The sequence below is a fragment of the Peromyscus leucopus genome, chromosome 10 (genome assembly GCF_004664715.2).
Source record: "Peromyscus leucopus breed LL Stock chromosome 10, UCI_PerLeu_2.1, whole genome shotgun sequence".
Lineage (NCBI taxonomy): Eukaryota > Metazoa > Chordata > Mammalia > Rodentia > Cricetidae > Peromyscus > Peromyscus leucopus.
The window spans coordinates 36,586,535-36,609,196 of record NC_051071.1 but is presented as its reverse complement, the minus strand read 5'-3'; the positions used below and the strand labels follow the sequence as shown (position 1 = coordinate 36,609,196).

Here is a 22,662-nt window from a genome sequence, read left to right as displayed (position 1 = left end):
TGAAATAATGATAAAGTAGCTGAGAATAATGAAGGAATATATTTCCAAGCAGGGTCAAACAGCAGTGTAAAAAGCAAATGAGTTGAATGGAAATGATTGAAAGACCATGTAAGTATTAAAAATAAGTTCCCAGCCGGGCGTTGGTGGCGCACGCCTTTAATCCCAGCACTTGGGAGGCAGAGCCAGGCGGATCTCTGTGAGTTCGAGGCCAGCCTGGGCTACCAAGTGAGCTCCAGGAAAGGCGCAAAGCTACACAGAGAAACCCTGTCTCGAAAAACCAAAAAAAAAAAAAAAAAAAAAAAAAAAAAAAAAAAAAAAAAAAGTTCCCAATAATTTCTATTATAGCAACTAGAGTGAAAGAAAAATGTGTAGAAGTTAAAAATTATATTCTTAAAAGGCATTTGACTGCATATACAAAAATCATAGGCATATTTATGTAAGTTTTAAGGAAATTGCGTAAGACACACTTAGGATGTCTAGTTAAGAAAATAACCCCAGATAATGTATTTTTTACTTTACGTTATATAAAGTTTTATTTATGTAAAACTTTAACCATGCATAATTTGAAAGCACAAGAAAATTAAACTCAAATAACTGCCCAAAATATTATAATAATAATTTGTGAATATAGAATTTATATGTCTAAAAGTTAAAGTTTAAAAGATACTTAGTAACATGAAAGTATTTATAATACAATGTTAGATATTTTAAATGCAGGATATTTTATTAATAATATCATATAAATTTTCTTTAGAAATATATGCATACAAATTCACAATCAAAGTAGAGAGTGCTTTTTGTTTGTTTGTTTGTTAGTTTGTTTTTTTGAGATAGGGTTTCTCTGTGTAGATTTGCACCTTTCCTGGAACTCACTCCCTAGCCCAGGTTAGCCTCGAACTCATAGAGATCTGCCTGCCTCTGCCTCCCTAGTGCTGGGATTAAAAGTGTGTGCCACCATCACCCAGCAGTAGAGAGTGCTTTGTCTCCTAGAGGTTATTTGAATCCACCTACTTTTGTCATATTTGCACATTGCCTACAATAAACATAACTTTAGGTTTGGAAATGTATTTGTTGGGAAAATGATAGATGAGTGTCATGGCATACAAAGGAAAAACTGAAAAATGATTTGTAATAAGTAGTTTGCTTCACACTAGTAAATGATTCTGGTGTATGAAGGATGAACATACAGTAAGAAAGAAATTACTAGAGTGAGGGAAATACTGTTTACCTTTTAAGATGTCAGAGAGAGATGGGATGTATTACAAAGTAGGAAGAAAACACTCCAAGGAATGAATAAACAGGGTGCTACATAGCATAGGGAGACAGTCCATTTGTTCAGATGCCAGTGTTACAGCTTTAAAGCACACATAAAAAAGTCACTTATAAAGAATACAGATAGAGATTTTCTTTAGAGAATCAAACCAATCAATTAGAGACGAAGTGATTTATTTTAAAAAAATCAAAGAACAGAAAGAAAAATGCTGTATTGTCAGAGAGAGTGGGTTAAGTGAGGATCGAGGAACAATGAAGGGCACATGTTTGCTTTGAGGTCAAGAATAAAAGAAAGCAGGAGGAGATACACCTCGGCAGATTACTATGACATCAGCTCACAATATTTAACTAAATTGAATCATCAAAAAATAGCCACTGTAACCTTGCATGTATCCGCAAGTTTGGTAGGCTGTAAGCATGGTACCCACTTCAACTAAATTCAACAAGTGAGTTGTAAATGTCTGTCACTTGCCAACATACAATGGATATGGCCTAGATGGATGGCTCTTATGTCCAAGGAACATTACAAAGTGTAATTTTGAAAACTAAATTTCATGTCTTTTAATCAACTGATATTTAAATATCAACAAAGATATTCATAAATCCTGAGAGTTCCACTTTAAAAAAATCAAAGGGTGAATCATTTAACAAGCTGTTTACTTGGGAGAAGCATTTACGGTGGTGTGAGTAGGAGAAATGTCATAAATTTATCATGGAACCATATTCTTTTCAAAATATTATTTGGATTGTCAAGGATCATGTTACAACATTACTAAATCAATGTTGTTAGTATCAGACAAAATGGGAAAAAAAATCAGTGCAAGGAAGAAATCATTCAGGGACACAGGAAATACACTGGAGAGATGTTCTTCGTATATGGTCTATCAACTGCAAACAATACCAATCAATAAATACTAAATACCCTGTGAGTGAGATTTCTTTACCAATGTGTAGCCATGTGAGGACAGGGTGGAGTGTGCTGTGGTGTGTGTGTGTGTGTGTGTGTGTGTGTGTGTGTGTGTGTGTGTGTGTGTGTACATGTGGGTATGTGAGTTTCGGCCCAGAGCCCAAGATCAAGTGTCCTCAATCACTTCTACCCCTTAGATTTTGAGTCCTACTGGCTCACTGAACCAGGCCCTCACCCATAGAGAAGGGCTGTTTGGTCAGCACCAGGGATCCAGGGATCCTGCTGTGTCTACCTATACAGAGCTTGAATTACAGAGAAAATCACCTTTCTCACATGACAATGGAGGGAAAATGGTAGAGGCAGAGAAATGAGTCAACATTATCCAAAGCCAAATCAGTGTCAAGAAAATAAGATAAAATATATAAAAATGAGGAAAGACAGGTCATAAAAAATATAAAGTGTGAGGAGGTCAATGAGAATTTGTGCTTTTTTTTCAATGTTTCATTAGTTCCTTGAGAATTTTGTATAATGTAGTTTGGTCAAATTCGCTGCCCACCCCCTCCACTCACCCCCGACAACTCTTCGCAGACCCACTCTCCCTTTTCTCCCGTGTGTCCTCTTTTTTCTTTTAAAAACTTTAAACTCATCAAATTCAATTGATGTTGTCTGTGTTGTTTTGGGTGTGTGACCTCCACTGGAGCCATGTAAAACCACCAGGGGATGCACACTTAAAGCAAATGGACTCTTGTTCTCCTAGCAGCTATACTTTTTAAATAATTAAGTTAAGTAATTAAAAATAATTAAAATTAAAAAAACCTGGAAGACATAAATGTCTCCTCTGAAAAGGAAATTGGATCAAATCCAAATATGACTAATAATACTATGAGTAGTGTCTCTAGTTTTCTTCTTATAGACAGTGTGATCCACAGAGGCACAATTATTTAGATGGGGGACTTTTTTTTGGTCCTTTGTAACAATACAGGCACCATAAGGAGATTCCTGTTTGTACCACAATCAGCAAAGCTAAGAATGTAAATCTACTTTAAACCTGTGGGTTTGGACTGACGGACAATGAGCAACAATGGCAGCTGTTGGTCAGTTTGAATTCTGCCTTGCTGAAAGCTGGCAAGAAATAAAGTTCTTACAGTAGCAAAAAAAAAAAAATGTAGAATGCATGAACATATACAGTCTATTGCAAAAGATTTACTATGGACCAACGTCATCATTAAAGGACATACTCAAAGAGCTAATCCTACAAATTAAAAACAATAATGTACACTTTAAGAATTATAAGAGTGAACAAATTTAAGAAATCAGAGTAACGAGAAAGCAAGGGATAAATGGAGAGGATAGGTTTTCATTGTCATGGAAAGTCTGGTAGTGAAATATCCAATACCAGGCAGTAGAGTTAACTGTAGTCTGAGAAAAGACTACAGAAAACTCAAAATCAGCAGTTGAGCATTGTACTGTAGTCTCTACAGAACTTGGGAACGAGGTGATAAAGACACGAAACTACAGTAAGTGAAATAAAGAATATATTTTATTTTATTATATACAGGAAGGTATGGGAGTATGTGCTTGTGAGTGCTGGTGTCTACACTTGGCATGTGTACTGGTAGATAAACTTGGGTATTCTACAAGAATAGTACAAGTTGTTGAACACCTGGCCATCCTCCAGCCCTGGCAGTGATTTTTGATAGCTTTCAATGTATAAATTTAAAATGATGAAATTAAGGTGCTCATATGCTAAGGATTTAGGGCATGCGCATTCTCTGGAATACTTAAAATCCAGAAACATCCAAACTGATGTTCGGTAGGTGAAGAGTCTGCCATGGCCATACTTATTCCCTCTAGCATTTTGCTCTCAGCTTCTGTAAAGTCAGCAAGGGGAGACTCTGCTCCCCTTTTCAGAGACAGGAGAACTGAGGCACATGTAAATCAGTAACTTGCTCAGGCATTTGCTAGGAAGTGGTGGAGCTAAGACTAAACCCAAAACATCACAAGATTAAAGATTTAATATCTAATATTAAAGCTTGGTCCTGTGTTTCTCTGCTTAGCACTTACTTTATAAATATGAAGGGGTGTTTCTGAGCCAGAACAAAACAATAAAGTGATAAAGATAAAAGAAAGCAATGAAATTGCTGATAGGCAGAAAGATAACTATGGGTAAAAGCACCTGCCGTGCTCTATGCATAACTCAGTGCTTCTATGACATGAGAGCCAGGAGATGGGAGGGTGCAGAAGCTCAAAGGCCAGCTAGCCTGAAGTGTCCACTGGCAAAGAAAAGGAGATCTTGTCTTAAACAAAGTGGAAGTGGAAATACACCTAAAGCTGTTTCTCTTCTTCACCCACAAGCACTCAAGCAGGAAAGTATGAGTACTTACTCCCGCAAGATTAAAAAAAGAATCCAAGTGCAGAGGGCAGTAGTATTCTAGTATGCTAACTCCCAATGTAACTTTTACACTTTATGGAAATTTTGTTGTTGTCACAGTGAGAAAAAGAATAGAACATGAAGTAGGCAGTGAGATGACTCAGCAAGGAAAGGCGCCTGCCCAAACTGTGGACATGAGTTCTTCCCTGGAGCCACCATAAAAGGAAAGAACGAAATCCTGCAAATTGTCCTCTGTTCCCCACTCATGCACATGAGCACATAAACACACACACACACACACACACACACACACACACACACACACACTAAATATATATGTATATATATAAATATAAATATAAAAATTGAGTCTTTTGTCCCCAAGGATAAAATATCATTCAATTAGTGTACGATTTTTAAAAGCTATAGTTCTAACAATACACTTTATATTGCATTAATATGCAGGAGTACAATATACAATGTTATACTAATACACAATAAGTGTTAATGTTAACAATATTTAAAAATTTTGTAAATACTAAGAATGGCCCTCAAATTTTTATACAAATCATGCCCAGTCTCCTCTAAGACATGATAATATTTTAGTAATTAAATACCAATTTTAAATTGTTTATGTTTTAGTTCTTCAATGGAAATTCTGTAGAGGTATTTGAAATCATATTGTTTAAAATATTTTCACACCTTCAGGAGACATATTAATCAAATTAATAAAAACATATACTTGATGTTTCTAGAAAGATCTTAAAAGGTGAGGTATAAAAGAAACTTGTGTAAACAGATTTTGTTCTACTTATTAAAAGATACTGTAGCAAAGGAGGAGGGAAGGATTGACTCCAGAAACTCAAGAAGCTGGCCATAATTTACACCCATGGAAACCATTAATACGTAAGTTAGCCAGACTCTACACTCAAATTATAAAATAATTAAAGGTGACTTTACTTGATATAATTTGAAATGCTTTCATAAGTTAAAAGAATGTTATCCTTTAGTAACTTATTTTAGACTGACTCTAACTTGCATAGTTATCTTCTCGAAAGTCCCGTTAACCTTCACAACTAATGCTTAGTATGAAGCTAATCCTGGGGAAAAATCCTCCTGTGATGAAGGAAGGATGAAATGATGGCAACACGACTATGCTCACTTATTCTCTACACTTGGCTTTCATCATCCTAAAAGGACCAACACTGTGCTCAGACACATGATACTATAGACTAAGAGACCACAAATCTAGAGTTGTCAGAGAACTTCAAAATAACCTGTCCCCTTATTACATCTGGAATAAACACAATCTCCCATGCGGCAGCTCTCTTTCTTTTGATAACAAAATTAAAACACACACACACACACACACACACACACACACACACACACACACACATATCTACCCTAAAAACTGGCTGGTGCTAGTGATAGACAGTAGGCCTCTGGAAGATGATGAGATTCACTAATAACAATTGTAGTTAAGGATTCATACCCCATCATAGAAAGACAGGAGGTTTTTTCCCCCTTAATCTGAAAATTTAAAAACTCTTGTTTGTGGAAAAAGCATTGGTTTCCCTCAGGAAAAAAAAAAAAAAAAAAAAAAAAAAAGGGTATCTACTCACAGTGAATTCAGAGAGCGCAGTCCTTGGAAGGCATCTGGGGCAAGCTCAGAGATCTGATTATTGCTGAGGTCACTACAATCAGAAACAAGGTTAGGTTAAACGAAATAGGATGCTAGGGGATGTTGGGTACAGGAGATGAGGAAGACGTGCACAACTTTCAGCACAAAACATCAGATAATCCTAATATTTAAAGATGAATCACACACTGAAAAACAACTACTATCCACTTGCTTAACTTATTAGGAAGGACGGCATGTCTTAATTAGACAGTAGCATACCAAAGATGTCATGACTGTTTTTGTGGGAATCAATACACTGAATTACAGAGAGCATGAAAAATGATAAGGTTTCACTAACTCAGATTAAAGTGCTATTATACAACGGGCAATCAGACTGTCATTAAGCTGTCAATCTCTTCAATATTCGTGCTTAGTTTTTCCTGCATAGTCTTGACCTACATAATTTAAAAAATGACATATCTTGCACAATACTGTTAACTCACATTCTTCTGAGCTTTTTATATGGTGAGAAAGCTCCAGGAGGGATGACCCTGATGGAGTTCTGTTCCAAACGTCTGCAATGAAAATAATAAAAATTAATGTTTAGAAGGAAAAGTAAATCTCTAGACACATTTAATTCAGACATAAGTTTCACATCAGGAAGGGAAGTTAGTTTTTGTCATGAGGGATCTTTTCTTCTTTTCATCTAAAAATCAGTACTAAAATTAAATGTGCTGCCCTTTAAATGTGAAGCAAGATTGGAATAAAGTAGCACAATTATGAAACAAAAGTACTAACCCATCATTGCCTAGACATGGATTCGGCCAGAACAAAACACAGAGTAGGAAGCATTTGTAGAAACAAATTAGGTGTATATTTTAATAAACTATAAGCAAATTAAATATACAGAAGACTGGATGTATATATACTGGATATAGATGTATAAAATATTTTAGTGATAATTGTAGGTTCAAAATGAAATTATCATTATATATTGAATTTTATAGATCCTTTAACTTCTAAAGAAAACACACTATCAGTTGAAGAAACTGGTACATTCACAAAATTAATTTTGAAGCCATTTATGAGGCATAGTCTTAAATTCTAAATCTGTAAGTTACGGAGAAATCTTCAGTAAACAGTGTCTAACTGCTAACTTGATATGTGACCACTATAGTAAAAATCATATCAGAAAAGTGCAATCAACCACAGGAATATTCTTATGATATGATAAAAATCAGAGTAAAGTCAACGCTCAGACACCATCTACTCTAAGATCCTGCTATTGGAGAAAACTAAGAAATATACAGCCAGCCAATAAACACACAAAGAGGGAGGTTTCAACAAGTCACTTAGTAAATATTTTTGTTCACCACAATAACATTCTCTCAACCTTGTTCTTTTCCATATCAGGACCCAGGAGTCATTTCACAGCCTTTATTTTCAGTTCTGCTCTGGATCCTTGAGATCTCACTCTCGTGAACCACTAGGGTAGGGTTTAGATATTGAGAGTTGCTGGTGAAAGATTGAGGCTTCCAGAAGGGAAAATCCATAGTGTATTTGTCCTCTGTTTGGGGAATAGCCCCAGAAGCCACCTCACTGACATCATAATTGCAACTTCTAGATGTACCTCCTTTTCATCATTTTAACTTCTTTGGCTTTTGTAGACTTGGAGGTAAGTAGAAAATTTCCTGTCTGTATTACCTCCCTACAAGTCTCAGGAAATTCTTCTATATTAAATTCTTATATTAAACTACTTGGAATAAATAATATTTTGTTGTCTAGATTTAAAAATATATACACATGTGTACTCATAAAACGTACACGTGTACATGTGTTCATATACACATATACATGTGCATACATGTTTTCCATATGTACATATGTGTATATAGGTATATGAACAACACATATAAATGCATATACATTTTTATATTTGCATATTTTCTCCTTCTTAGGCTGTTGGCTTCTATGGAAGATTTATCTCAGAAGACAGGAAACCATCCATATTAATAAGTATGAATGTGAGAGCAGGGGAGAAATTTCTCCACTATGCAAACATGAGAACTCTAGTTTTATCTCTAGCAGCTATGTAAACAGTGGTGGCATATGTATGCAACCCCAAGGCTGGGGCAGGAGAGATGGCTGGGACACCCCAAGTTCTTAATGACCAGGCATTTTAGTTGAACCTTGAATTCCAGATTGGTTAATTATGTCTCAAAAAATAAGGGGTGGGCCAGGGGCTGGGAAGATTCCTCAGTGATAAAGTTTGTATACTGCTCTTGAAGAGGACCTGTGTTGGCTTCCCAGTACCCATATCAGAGGGCTCCCAAATGTTTATCACTCAATCTCCAGTGGATTCTATGGGTACATGCATTAACACTTGCACATACCTGCTACATATACACATAAAGAGTAAATATTAAATAAGTGGGGAGTGACTGACAATGGCATATGATGTGAAATGTCTGCTGGCTTACACACACACACACACACACACACACACACACACACACACACACACGTTCAACATTTGAATTATTTGTCTGGGTCTTAAGAAAATATATTTTTTCACAGGCTCTAAATACAGCCAAGACTAAGTTATTTTTACTGCAATAGTGATCAATGCCTTTGGCAATGATGCTTTGAAGATCACATTCATTTCAACTTTGATCCATTCTTACAGTTAAATTATAAGAAACTTCAAATTATCAGTCTATGCCAAGGAAACTTTACATATCAGTTAATCACTGGATCATAATAATATAATGATGATGAAAAGTAAGAATGTTTTTGAGATTTTAGAATGAAAAATTTGTTCATGTAACTCCCCAAATACCACATGCAACTGTTGAAAATAATGTAAAGTAATATAAAGGAATCAATAAACGTCATTCAGTGACTCATTCTTTATGTACAAATTGTGTTGTTTGGGGTTGTATAGTGATGAAAAGTATTCTGAACCAATAAATTTATCCAAACTAATTCTATTTTTTAATAGAACTTAAGGTATTTCATGAAAAGCTTAATATTCATCTGTGGCTTTAAAATTTTAGTACCTATAATACCTAAACAATTGCTAATTATTTTAGTGGAAATTAAGTGTGTTTTAACACTTGTTTTCAAAATTATTATTTCCCTTAAAAGTCTGCATAAATATATGCACATGGGTCTATGTAGATACTCATGCTTCCGCACATGGGGCCATAAGAGAGTGCTGGATCCCTCTGAGATAGAGTTATGGGCATTTGCAGGACCCCTTGCTTGCTATATGTGTTCTCCGATTTGATCTCAGGTATTCGTGATTGTCCAGCAAGTACTCTTAACTGCTGGGTCATCTCTCTTGCCCAGAAATACCTGTTGTTAAGGTAAGTTATATTTTATCTATATTTCATTTCACTGAAAATACTCCTATTTAAATAAATCACAACACAATTATGAATAATAATTTTTTTTTTATAAATGGACTATTCAATGTTATAAAAGTTATAAAACACAGTGAATACAGGACAAAACTATATTAGGTTTTACATGGAAATGCAATGCCTCAAATGTAAATAGTGATATTATCTGTGCTGTTTGTATTGTGATGTACCGCGATGTAAATTCCACATTGAAAACTGCTTCACTTCAAACTTCAAATGTACATCACAGAACACTGAACAATGGCATGCTTGAGGGACCTGATGGCTTTTCATATTTGCTTACCTTCAACCTAGCTAGCTAAAAAGGGTAATTTATAAAGCTTCTACTACTATTTACACTTAGTGTCTAATTGGTTTGTTCTTATTGCTTTTTATCACACTGTCTCAGAAGTCCATTAAGGATCAACATGATTTCATTCCTCCATCTAAAAGAATGAATCTCACATGAGAAGACATGCTACCAGTGACAGACGTAAGGTAAACTCCAAAACATTTTGTTTAATTTCAGTCATACTTAATGGACAATGTACTTCACTTAAACTATTAGCTTTGTTGAGTAAAATGCTCCTTTTTACTTTATAAGAATTTAGAATAAATTTGATAAACTAAACAACATTCACCTCTAATGGCGTCCCCATAAGAAGAAAGAGAAAAAAGCCTTTGACCAGATGATATAAATGAAAAAGAAAAATGTCAGTATTTTCAGGTTAAGAAAGAGGCAGACTATATTTACATTTCTTAACTCTGTTGGTTTCTGATCCCTGCTTATTAGCATAGAATCTGCTGAATTTCAAAGAGTGTACATTTGAGTCCATTGGTCCATGAAGAATCTAATTAAAAACATTTCAAGATTATGGAAACAGATAGTGTAATGGATAAGACATAGTTGCAAGATTAGGTTAAAACACACCATAATTAAGAGCTTCCCAAATGTCAATCCTTCAGAGAATATGCTATGTCATTTTTAGAAAACAAAAACAGATTTAAAAAAGTGAATCAGGTAGAAATTCTACGCACTGCATACTGCAAGGACAATTCATTTTATGTAAACATGCCAGAACCAATTTAACCTCCAAGATCTATTTGACTGAATCCACACCATTTTATAGTTGTATTATATACAAATAGACTTATAGCCACGTGCAGCTTTTTATTTTATATATTTAGACACTACACTGTATCATTCTACATAATATATGTAGTGAAAGACATGGCTATTATCACTTCCTTAAAAGTAGAAGGGTATTTTAGTTATCTGCTCAGTGAGATGAAATATTTACCTGTATTGTGTGGGGACTAGTCTCAAATCCTCACAGGGAAATTTAGCCAATAACAACCTTTCTTCCCTCATCTTACCTAGCCCTGTGTTTTTTTTGTTTCTATTTATACCATGAATCTCAGCACTTTCATGCTTCCTAAAAGCAACTGATCACAGGAACTTCAGGCTCTATTTCAACGACTACAAAACAGGAAGACTGGGAAACTAGAGACCATAGAGCATGGGAACTGTGTATAGGTTTAGCTGTGAACAGGGAGAAGCAACACTGTGTCAATTGCTGAGTTGCTACTCTGTGACATTAAATACCCTGCGGTGATTATGATGGGATGAATGTTAGACACATACATTTTACAAAAAAATAACCACCAGGATAGAATGTTTAAGAAACCACCAAACTATTCATGAGATATTAGACAAATTAGTCTAACATTCACTTCTTATCCATCTCTCTCAATTCTTATCCAAGTCGAATTATTCTATAAAACAATGCAAATGTCATCCACTGGCTCAACATTAAATAGGCCTTTATAATTGGGCATTATATGGTTTGATATGCATAGATTCAAGACTTTTAAAATATTCATCCTTTGTTGACAAAGGCATGAACTTTGTTCTGACACAGAGTTGGATTATATCTGAATCTACCATCATTGGCTTTATGGGCTTTACAGAAGCCATCATTGTTCTGTGTGATTTACCTTCAGTTTTTCAAAATGATGAATAACAGTTACTTGGTAAAAAGTGCAGTATAAATAAACTATATAGTATTTCCTTTTACAAAGGTAAATGAATAAAGATATGATATATACAATTGTATATGATTCAATAAAATGTCTACAAATCCTGGTCATCAACACACATTATTTAAAAGAATAAATCTGTCATCTGATAGGATCTCTAGTGTGAAATTAATATATGGTGGTAAATAATGTTTAAAAATCAATTAGTAATACAGTGTTTTTTCAGATAATTTCATAACTATAATGAACACACGTATACAACTCACATAAAAACTGAAAAAAGTTGCTGTTAAGATCTATAATCAGACCAAGTAATGTTTAGCTTTTTCTTTACTGTCTTAGAAACTACAAAAGATTTTTATGATACTAAGTAAGATATTTATTTCAATTGACAGTGCCTGTAACATATAGCCCAGATGCTGATTATACATGGCCATAAAACTGACATGGTTTTGCATTTTCTCCATCTGCTTTTAACATAAATGACAAAAACAGCTGTCAGAGAATGGAACATGGGTTTAATGGGAGAGGGGAGGGAATGCGCAATGACTCTGTCTTTGGAAAGTTAAATCGAGTAGTGCAGCACAGTAAACACCAGTATCTGAGGGCAGAAACAAGGTTTCTTTAGACTGGGGAGTCTGTCAGCCATTACATGGTAATTTTAAATTCGCTACTTTATACTTACAGAAAGTAAATTTCAACTTTTAACAATGGTTTTTTGCTATTGGTTTCCTTCATATGTACCTACTAAAATCAATGAAGCATGCTTTAGACTAAAATATTATTTCTTTTTCATAAGCACTGTCATTGGAACTTCCTCAGTTTAATAAATGTCTCCGTAGCTGAGCTAATATTGGCCTCTAGACGCTTGAATTTTGCACATAGCTAACACATTTGTCTTAGTGCTCCATCCATACTCTTTGATTATCAGCCATTTCTGTCTTGAGATGAGTTGTTCTTGAGAATTATCCATTTCTTTAACCTCATTTGATGCCAGTTTTGTAAACATTACGAAAACACACACTCAACTCCTGTTTCCATACTAGGGAAACAAGCTCTCCATTTGGTCTCTTACTCTAAAGCAATATAAAAATATGTGTGAACATGAACATGTGTAAAAATGTCAATCTGCGCACATCTCCTGAATGATGTTGAATTGTTTGCATTTATTCATGTAGGCACATATCCAAATGTTGTTGGATAAAAAGATGTGGGGATATGATATAGATATATAGGATACACACACACATATGATAAGATAAAGAGTAACAATTTGTTTAAAATGTTTTACATTGCTATGGATTTTAGTTTATTGATTCAAATTTAAAGTTAATTTTGTTATACTGTATGTATATTTCTACTCTAGTTTAAAGTATTTTGTTTGTGTAACTCATTTGAAATTGTAATGGATAATTAAGAAATACAGATTATAATTAGTCTCCTATGATAGTCAAACTTAAGCTATGTTAGTTAAGCTTTCTAGGAATACATAGATATAATTCAGTTAGGTAGGTAGTCTTAAAAAACCTCAAAGACCTACAGAATATGGCATTTAAAGTGTTTTAAAAACTTTGACTTTTCTGGACAGTGCGACACATCAATTCCTGGCAGCACTAATTTTCTTCAAAGAGAAAGATGGGCATCAAAGACACTCTTTACGAGTTTATCTTCTTCTTGACAAAAATAGTCATTTGGGCAAGAAACTGCTTTCCTTGGACAGCTGATAATGTGTTGTATAAACTGGACATACAGGACCCATAGGAAAATGACCACTGAATTTGAAAAAACAAGGTGAGATGGTCCTTCAGGTTCCTGTTTCACAGAAGAAACTGCCAGATATTCTAAAGGACACAGAGAGAAGCAACTGAGAGACACTAGGCCTATAAGCTGAAGAAGGATGCCCCGATGTTGTAGAATAACTTTGGGTAACTGTTCAGGTAGCCAGCTGTCTCTGTCATTCTAGATTTTTGGAAATTGATTACAATGCACTCCCTGTTTACATAGGTAATATTATATCCTTCTGGGGTCTTTGATGTAGTTGAAGACTAGATAGTTATAATTTTTCTTGGCTATGATAAAAGACAAGTTAGATATGAAACCTTAGACTCACAATAGAATATTTTCTTTAATTTTTCCAAATAAATATAGACTAGATATTGTAACTGTAATTCTTACTTGAAAACTGTACTATTACATGTAATTTTCCTATGTCAAAGTTAAAACTTTCCTTTTTGATTAGACAGAAAAGGGGAAATGCTGTGTGATAATGCTTTTGTATATTGGTTTAATAAAACACTGGTTTCCCAGTAGCCAGGAAGGAAGTATAGGTGGGATAAGCAGACTAAAGGCTGGGAAGAGGAAGAACAGAGTCAGGAGTTTCCAGCCAGACACAGAAAAAGCAAGATGTCAAGGCATAACTGAGAAAAGGTATCAAGCCAAAGGCTAAATATAGATAATAATTATGGGTTAAATTAAATGTAAGAGTTATTCAGTGAAAACCTGAGCTAAAGGCTAAGCAGTTTTAAGTAATATAAGCCTCTGTTTGTTTCTTTGGATCTGAGCGGCTGTGGAGCATGCAGAACACAGGAAAACTTCTGACTACATCCAAATGCAAAAATTCACTTAGTGTTTAGTCAAGTGAATTAAGGGGAAAATCGACTCAGTCACACTTAGCAAAATAATGTATTTATGGAGAACGAGTGAGATTCAAAAAGTCAATAAAATTAAGTTTTCATCTATATGTATATCTCTATCATCTGTTTGTCTGTGTACCTATCATCTATCTATCTATCTATCTATCTATCTATCTATCTATCTATCTATCTATCTACCTATCTATCTATCTATCTACCTATGATTCATCTACCTATCATCTATATCTTTATCAATACAAGGAAATAAAAAAGTCTGTTTTTTTTTTTTAAATAATAACAAGCCATTTGGATACTTACCATGAATCAAGCCTTGTGTTTTGTCTCAAATTGGCTAATTATTTTCATTTGTAAATAACTGTCTAACTTCTTAACATGCATTTCTGAAGCAGATTAACCACAAATCCATGAGGTAATTGGTTTTTAAAGTAGAAACTTTGATCCTTCTGAGAATAATACTTTGGGACCCATGTATTCTCATTTTTATGTCAGATTTTACAATTTTGAGTCCTGCATTTTGTTTTTACGACGTTAAATGGTTAAGGGAATCAATCATTATTGCTAGAGTGACACATTGGGATAACTTCTCATCAGTACCTACTTCCAGGCTTGTCTTTATCCTCTTTTGTAGGGTCTGTTACAAATGTGTGTTTTAGCTCCTTTCTTTCTTCCTGAACATTAGGGTGATTTTTACAACAAGCCACTCTATTCCTGCCACTCCCTTGCCTAAACCATTCTCCCAAGCAGTACAATTACAGTCCAGCTAATCCTCAAGCTTTAGCTTTGGCTGTGCCTATTAGCAATCACAAACTTTCCGTTTCAGTAACAATACAGAGCTCTCTCACCTTCCCAGGGTTGTTACGTGATGTTTCCTTTGTGTAATAAAGCTTCCAATTTTCTCTACAGAAAAGCACATCCTTGTATCTGAAAAGGAGGTGATTCTCCCAGGCAGATCAGGTGCCCTGCTCCCCTTGTTCAGAGAAGGGAATTTTTGATTCTCACGAGGCTTTCAATGACTCTACATAAATGTTCAACATTCTTCATTGTAAGCTGCCTGAAGGCAGTCAGTGTGTTCTTTCAGACATAACATCTGACACAGAGTGGTGATCATTCATACTGAACAAGTATAAGAAAAGACACCTGTTCATACACATCTTTTTTATAGGTCTACTCACAGACTTTTGGAGATTTTTAAGGGAATCTCCTGGAGTTCCTATTTTTGTTTGTTTGGTTTTTTTTTTTTTTTTTTGTTATTACATCCATCTCTGTTCTCATTTCCCTAATGTTTCCTCCGATTTTCTTATGATTTTAGTATAATATTTTTCATTTATAAAGAAATGTGACCAAAACCTTTTATGTTTAAAGTGTCATGACCCAGAATCTTTTGTAATTATCTTTATCCTTGTGTTAACTATTTTTACAAGATGATTTTTACGAGTGTTATGTTTTATATACATATAATAGGTATAAATACTACCTTTATATTAGCTTGCTCAATGAATATGAAATTATAGTAATATAGAGTGCAGAACCAACTTATGCTATAGGCTAGTTGATCTTTTGTGTAGATATAAAATAATAAAACATCTTCAAAATCCTACCTACTTGTTAGTTACTAAGAAATAGTTTCTTAACATTGTGAACTAAAGTAAAATCACCTCAGTCTTCAATTCCATAATATTTTTTTCAAGCACAAAAACTAACTTTCCATAGTAAAAATAATTTCTCTGTGAAATTTTTAACTTATTGAAAATTAAGGGAAAGTGTATGTAGAGAGATGGCTTGACAGTTAAGTGCAGCTCATGATCTTGCTGAGGACAAGAATTTGGTTTCTGACAACCACTTCAAGCAGTTCACAACCACGTATATATCCATATGACATCTTCTGGTTTCCATGGTTGTCTATGCACATGTGGTATACAATCACACTGACAGACACACACACACACACACACGCGCACACACTAAAAAGTAAATCTTTTTAAAATTAATAAAAAATGAAACTATATGTGATTTATTTACCTTCATGACAAATGATCCAGAAAAGGGAAAAGAATTGAAGTAATGCTCAAGTTAGTGTGTCCCTCCCTCTCCATTACTTATACATCTCTTCCTGAGAGCCTTATGTTTTGCTGGACCAGGAAAAGCAGCATACTGACTTTAAAGTGCAATTCTTGTATATTTCACCTGTCTCATGCACATGTGTCAAAATGTATTTTAATCTTAGAGAACCTGCAATCCATCAGCAGAAACCCTGAAGCCGTATTCCCAAGCCCTGTCCCAGCCTGAAAATTCTAATTCATTACAGCCCACTTTCTCACTATGCATCTTCTAAAATGGATGGAGTATCTGTATTATGACTTGAAAACACTAGATGTGATACCAGAATTTGTAAAAGAACAGAGAAGAATGAACTTTTATTCTACAGTAACCTTTCATACCACATTGAAGTGTGTAATACCTCAATATGCTGTCTAAGAAATTACTTCTTAAGATGCAATACACAAAGAATCAATTTGGTATTAATGATTCTTTTCCCAGGGACAGTATCCTGTATCAACTTGCTGGACACTGAGACATTCTTCGCAAACAAGGTCTGTAACAGCCAAATTCAAAATAGTCAAGTGCTGGGAAGACTCCACACTGGTGACAGGCTTTCTTCTACTCCAGATTCTTTCTCACTTATCATATTCAGATTTTTCCACTACTTTCAGCCTCTCTTCACATACACATACAGTACCATTACCTTTACTATAAAAAAAGATGTCTAGGATGCTTTCCACATTATGTGCTCCATACTTTCTCCAACACAGTCCCTCTTCTTACCCTCACTGGCTAAATATTGAGATAGAAAGGGTAGGACAAAAAAGACATGATTCTGCCATCATTGGGTTTTCAGTCTAACAGGATAGTATGATATCAGTCAATATAAACTAAACTGTTTAGTGCTAGTCTGCATGAAGTTTGGGAGATATAAGAATGTATGACAGAGGAGACAACACCAGAGACAATGGTGTGTGACTAGACTCCTAGCTACTCAGAATGCTGATGCAAGCCGATTAAAAGTTTGAGGACATCTTGAACAAGAGAGTGAGCTGTGTCTAAAATGAGATAGAGTATAAAACCAAATTGAACAGAACAGATGACATTAGCAGAGGTTACGGATACAAGGTACCATGAAAGAGGACTCATTTCTATGCATTCCCACGTGGAAGAACTTCTCTCCACACTGCTCTCTTTAACCTCTTCATAAGGAAGTATCTAGCAATTCCGCTGTTCCTCTTTCTCAACATCTGTCAGGTTCTCTTCCTGAGTGTCCAGTTTTCTTTTCTACAATATCCTCATATGCTGAATCTCTGTCTACCTCTCTCTCAGAGCTTTATAAGGTGTAACAGTGAGGTTTACATTTACGTAAGAATAAAATTAAAGCTATGTGAACTGTTTCATGGTTGAATTTTTCTAGTAAGGTTCTTTAACTTTTCTCAGTTTTTTTCTTTCCTGTCTTATGGCAAAAAATGAAATTGTCAGTCTTTGAAGGATTAAATATCTATGCCCTGGCATTAGAAGAGAAATATGACTTCAAAGAAAGGTGTCCATGCACTATCTTTAAGGTGATGTATTCATTCGTCTCTAAAGAAGGAGAGTAATTACAACATGTTGGGATGGTCATCAAAAGATGTAACACAGTGGACTTCAAGGCAGTATATGGAAAAAGGAACTTTCACTGATGAATTCTTTGAGCTGTCTAGTGCACTTTAGCCTATGCTACTAACCATTTTATTAAATTAAATTTATTTATTCAAATATTTTGGATTTCATGGTTATAAGCAATCATTATGTCAACAAGGAAAGGCTGACTTTACCTTGTAGTTACAGTTATTAATGTTGGTAAAATAGCTCTCTCATGGATAAGTCAGCACGAGGTACTTGATTGATTCTGAATTGTGTATACACTCACTTCCTGTAACTATTTATCAACTGCGTATCAAGTGCTTTAGTGTGCCATAGTATGAGAGTTGTTACAGCCTGCTCTTTGGTGGTTTGAATAGCATGTGTTCTTGGCTTCTTAGAACTCAAACTTTAGTAGAGAAAGATGTTTAAAAACACAAATACACATATCTGCTAAAGAATTTTCCCATCATGTAGTGTTCCTCTTTACTCAAGGGATGGTGTCCTTTACTGCACGAAATATTTTAGTGCAGTCCCAATATTAAGCGTTAGTTATAACACCAGAATTGGTGGAAACAGTTAGCTGCTGGAAGAGGGAAAGAGTATTTTGTCTAAGAGTGCAGCTCCTGAGAGGTTGACCATGGTTCAGGAAAAGATTATATATCCAAGAATATTTGTCTACTACGTATTGGGCCTTGGAGGGTTTAAAAATAAAAATCACAAAGTTGGGTGTGTGAAAAATAGAGAGCAGATCTGGGAAGAGTTGGAGGAGGGAGGTGGGTATGATCAAAACATGTTATAGGAAATTCCAAACTCCCCAAGAATTAATAAAAATAAAATAAAATAAAATTATGAATTAAAATGTGATCAGTAGATATACTTACAACTTATTCCCAGCCTACAAATGAAAATGCAAAGCATTGGTTATGATAAAATCATTGTGTAGTCAGGCTTCCTTAGGAGAGCTCCCCCAGGATTTTTTGAGCATGCTTCTGAAACATATTTCTACTTTTTTTTTTTTAAAAAAAAAATAAAACTAATCACAGGAGTTAATGAAAATTCAAATTATATGTCGTGTGTACAAGCATTCAGTACTGAAGAGTTTAAATAGATGCTAACCTATTTCTACTTTTTACTTCCTTAAGTGATTTGTTATTTAGGTTTTAAAAGATTATCTTTCTTATATCCTGACAAATAAATGTTTTATAAAACACCAACGTATGACTTTGTTTTTGCAAAAAACAAAACAAAACAAAGAGAATATTTGCATTGTCTTTAGTAAACTTTAGATTATAGCCTTTCTCTTCATTACAATTATGAATCTGGTACAATAAAGATGTACCACAGCCAAAAAAACATGTCAATTTTATTAAAATATCTCCATCTGAAATAAAGATATTGCACAGATAACTCATAATAAACCTAAGTTTTGAAATATTTGAATAATATGAATGAGTATTTGAATAATAAAATGATATTTTGAATAACAATATTTGAAAAAAGTTATCTCTAAAAATTAAAAACAATGTTCTATTGAGTGCTATATCCACATTTTATCAATACTACTGATATTCTTTATTTTCAGTAGATAAAAATGTAAGTCACTAAGCTAGAATGTTACACTTCTGAAGGTGTTTTATTCCCACTAAATAATAATGCAATAATCACAGAAATAAAATTCACCTATGGCCTGACATATGTTTTTATATCTACTTATAAATTTCAGTTATTGTACCACAATATGACATATCACCTCTGTAATATAGGCAAAACCAATGGGAAGCATTGTTACGTGATGTATAACTTCCATGCTACTCAACTCCAGCATTATGTGAACACTATAGAGCATTCAAGGTAGAAGCAAAGGGCTATAATGGGAAATAACAATGATTAGTAGGACAAGCCATTTAAAATGTCCCTGTATTTTTTTTTTTTTTGTTTTTAGAGCTAGGGAAATTTATTTTTCATAATTTCTATATAAATGTGTTAAGACAAACATTCCTCAGTCTTTGTATTTAACAAATTCTATTTAAAAATCATATTGTTAAAAAAATTATACTAGTGTTCTTTTGCATACCAGCTCTTATTCCTCAAACTTCTCTTAAGGTCTTCTGTCTGGAACATCTGCTTCTCTCTTTCTCTCTCTCTCTCTCATACTAAAAAGACCTTTTTTCCTTCTCTAGTTTTACAAGCATCCCATCATAAAAACTGTAGGGCTGGGAACCAGACACTGAGAAGCCTCTTTCTTGCCCCTCCCTTATTCGTGACTGTGACAGCAGGTGTGCACGGCAATCAAGCACCTGTATCCTTTGAATAGGTGCAGATGGGTTTGTCTCCTAAAACATGGGTCAGTTGGAAAGCAGCCCTTCAGAGGCTAGATACATGTCACTCCCCCTATAGAAGCATCTTTGCTTGAGAGCTCTAATGGCAATCGAGTGTCCTCCCAGTTCTAGAGAACAATGTCAAATACTTTAGGCTGTGAGATGTTTGGGAGAGACAAAATACAGTAGGAATGATCCTAGACAGTAGTAGTACCCAGAATTCTTTAGGGACATCCCCACCCTTTCTTAAAGGAGATATTCCTTTTTGTAAGAAAAGGATGTGTACAGGGTTTCCAGACACCTCTTCTTTTCCTTACATGCTCTACAACAAGGTTGGATTGTTAACCCAGTTGCTTAGCTTCTGACAACAGGGCAAATGGGTCTCTGTCAGATTTAAGAAGTAGATGGGGAAGTATAGCCTGATGGTATTCAAGGTAAGTTTTCCTAGAAACAATATGAACTCTGCCCACTTTGCTAAGGTTTGAATAGAGACACTATTTTAAATGTACCCCTGACAACAGTGAAAATAACTAAAACTAGGTTTTGACCTTCTTTCATTGGTTTTATATGAGTGATTTCATGTCTTTTTCCCTCCAGATTAAAAAAAAAATATCACAATGTCAGTCATTTTTTTTCTAATAGGTTAAATGTCACTGTATTGCTTTTGACATATTTTGACTCTTGCTTCCTCTTCTAGAATATCTGTTAGTCCCTCTATGCTCTGAGCAGATCTGACAGCTTTCTTCCTGTGTGCATATATACCTTCTTTAACTCTTGTTTTTCCATACACATGTTTTATTTAACTTTAGTTTTTTTTTTCTCAAAGATATTCTTTCATTCTAATTTATTAATGATTGCAGGTTTCTGGATTTTAAAATCAATTGTTTTTGAATAACAGATCATATATACATGAACACTCCGACAAACCATTGAACTGCTTCTTTTTACTCCTCAATATTCCCACTCTTAACATCAAAAAGTGGCTTTTGCAATCACCTTTGACAAAATTGGATTCTTTCATGTGTAAGGTTAAAGGTTACAGGCAGCATCATTTGCCTGAGCAGACCACTTTTCCTAGAGGGTCCTTCTTGCTTTCACTATCCTAGCCTTCTGTTCGGGCTTTCTTGCCTCTTCTCTCCTTCCCTTGGTTGCTTGATGAATTTACCTTTCAACGTAGATTTTGTTGGGTCAGTTATTTCAAAATGTTTGACTCAGGTAAGTTATTTCCTTGCTCAAAATTATTAGTTGTTATAACCTGCATTATGTTATTGCCTGCCTTGTTTTGCTATTGTTACTTCTTATTTGCAATGATAGAATCAGTTTCTCCACTGCTTATGCTTGAAGTTGGCATCATTTTTGCTGCATTTTCCTATAAATTCTCACCAGTACTAATCCCTACTAACCAAGCCTGTGTATTAACTGTCATCTGTTTCCATGTTCCCTTCTCTTTATTGCCCAACAATTTTCTCCTCTTCAAACATCCCCAAAGGCCAATGTAATAGATTTTCCCAGGTATCTTCTGCTTTGTAATCCCATTGAGATGCAGCCCTAAGTCTAATTCTTTTGGAATATTCAATTAAAAAACCTGTTTCCAGATGCACTCCAAATAAAGTCCAAGGATTTTTGTAGTATTGAGACTCTCTATGTAGCTGCATTGACTCATTTTTCAAAGTTCTTTTCCTTTGTTCTCTATGTTATGACATGTCATCCAAGCAGCATTCCTACATGATCTGTTCATCTTTGTTGTGAAGACTCGTAAAGTTTTTATTAATGTTCCTTTCCATTTATGACCTCCCTATGGAGTCTAGCACAGGTGCTACTTTTGTACTTTGGGTTTCATGTTTGAGATATCATTTATGGAATCATTAGATTATGCTAAGTATAATACAGTTCTACACATATTCATTTCCCACCATCAACACTTCTCACTTTCTAAAAAAAATGATGAAATCATATAAAAGAAGTAACTTGATAAAGAACTCAAAGTCAGTAAATGACAGATAAACCTGAGACTCTAAAAAAATATACCAGCTCTTCTCACCCACTATATCTTGACCTCCCTTTCTACCCTCTGTAATTCCTCCAGCCTTCAGCCTCTGCAAATGTTCAACTGTATATAACAATGGATACTTGATTCCTCATTCCATAGATATTAAGCACTATTACTAAATCACTAGTCATTAATTAAAAGAAAAATCTCTGGGAAAATTGATGATGTCTTTATGTACTTAATATATATCTGTATCTGGATAGTTTACTATGCTGTTTTCCTGTTTAAGAAAAAATGAACTGAAGTAAATACATCACTGAGATACTTGTACAGGCAGATCTATTATGGCAATACAATTTTCAATAGCTAAGTTATGGAATCAGCCTAGGTAACTCTCAGTAGATAAATGGATA

General features: G+C 34.6%; 1 protein-coding gene across 7 annotated transcripts in view; it reads right to left on the bottom strand.

The window, feature by feature from the left end:
- The window catches only part of Slit2 (slit guidance ligand 2), a 336,048-nt gene that overhangs the window by 93,826 nt on the left and 219,560 nt on the right, over nucleotides 1-22,662 (bottom strand). For all 7 annotated transcript variants that reach the window (XM_028865886.2, XM_028865890.2, XM_028865888.2 and 4 more), the window contains 2 exons: nucleotides 6,678-6,749; nucleotides 6,176-6,247 (listed from right to left, as the gene is read on the bottom strand). In XM_028865886.2, the coding sequence (XP_028721719.1) occupies nucleotides 6,176-6,247; nucleotides 6,678-6,749 (144 nt within the window). The remainder of the gene's footprint in view (nucleotides 1-6,175; nucleotides 6,248-6,677; nucleotides 6,750-22,662) is intronic.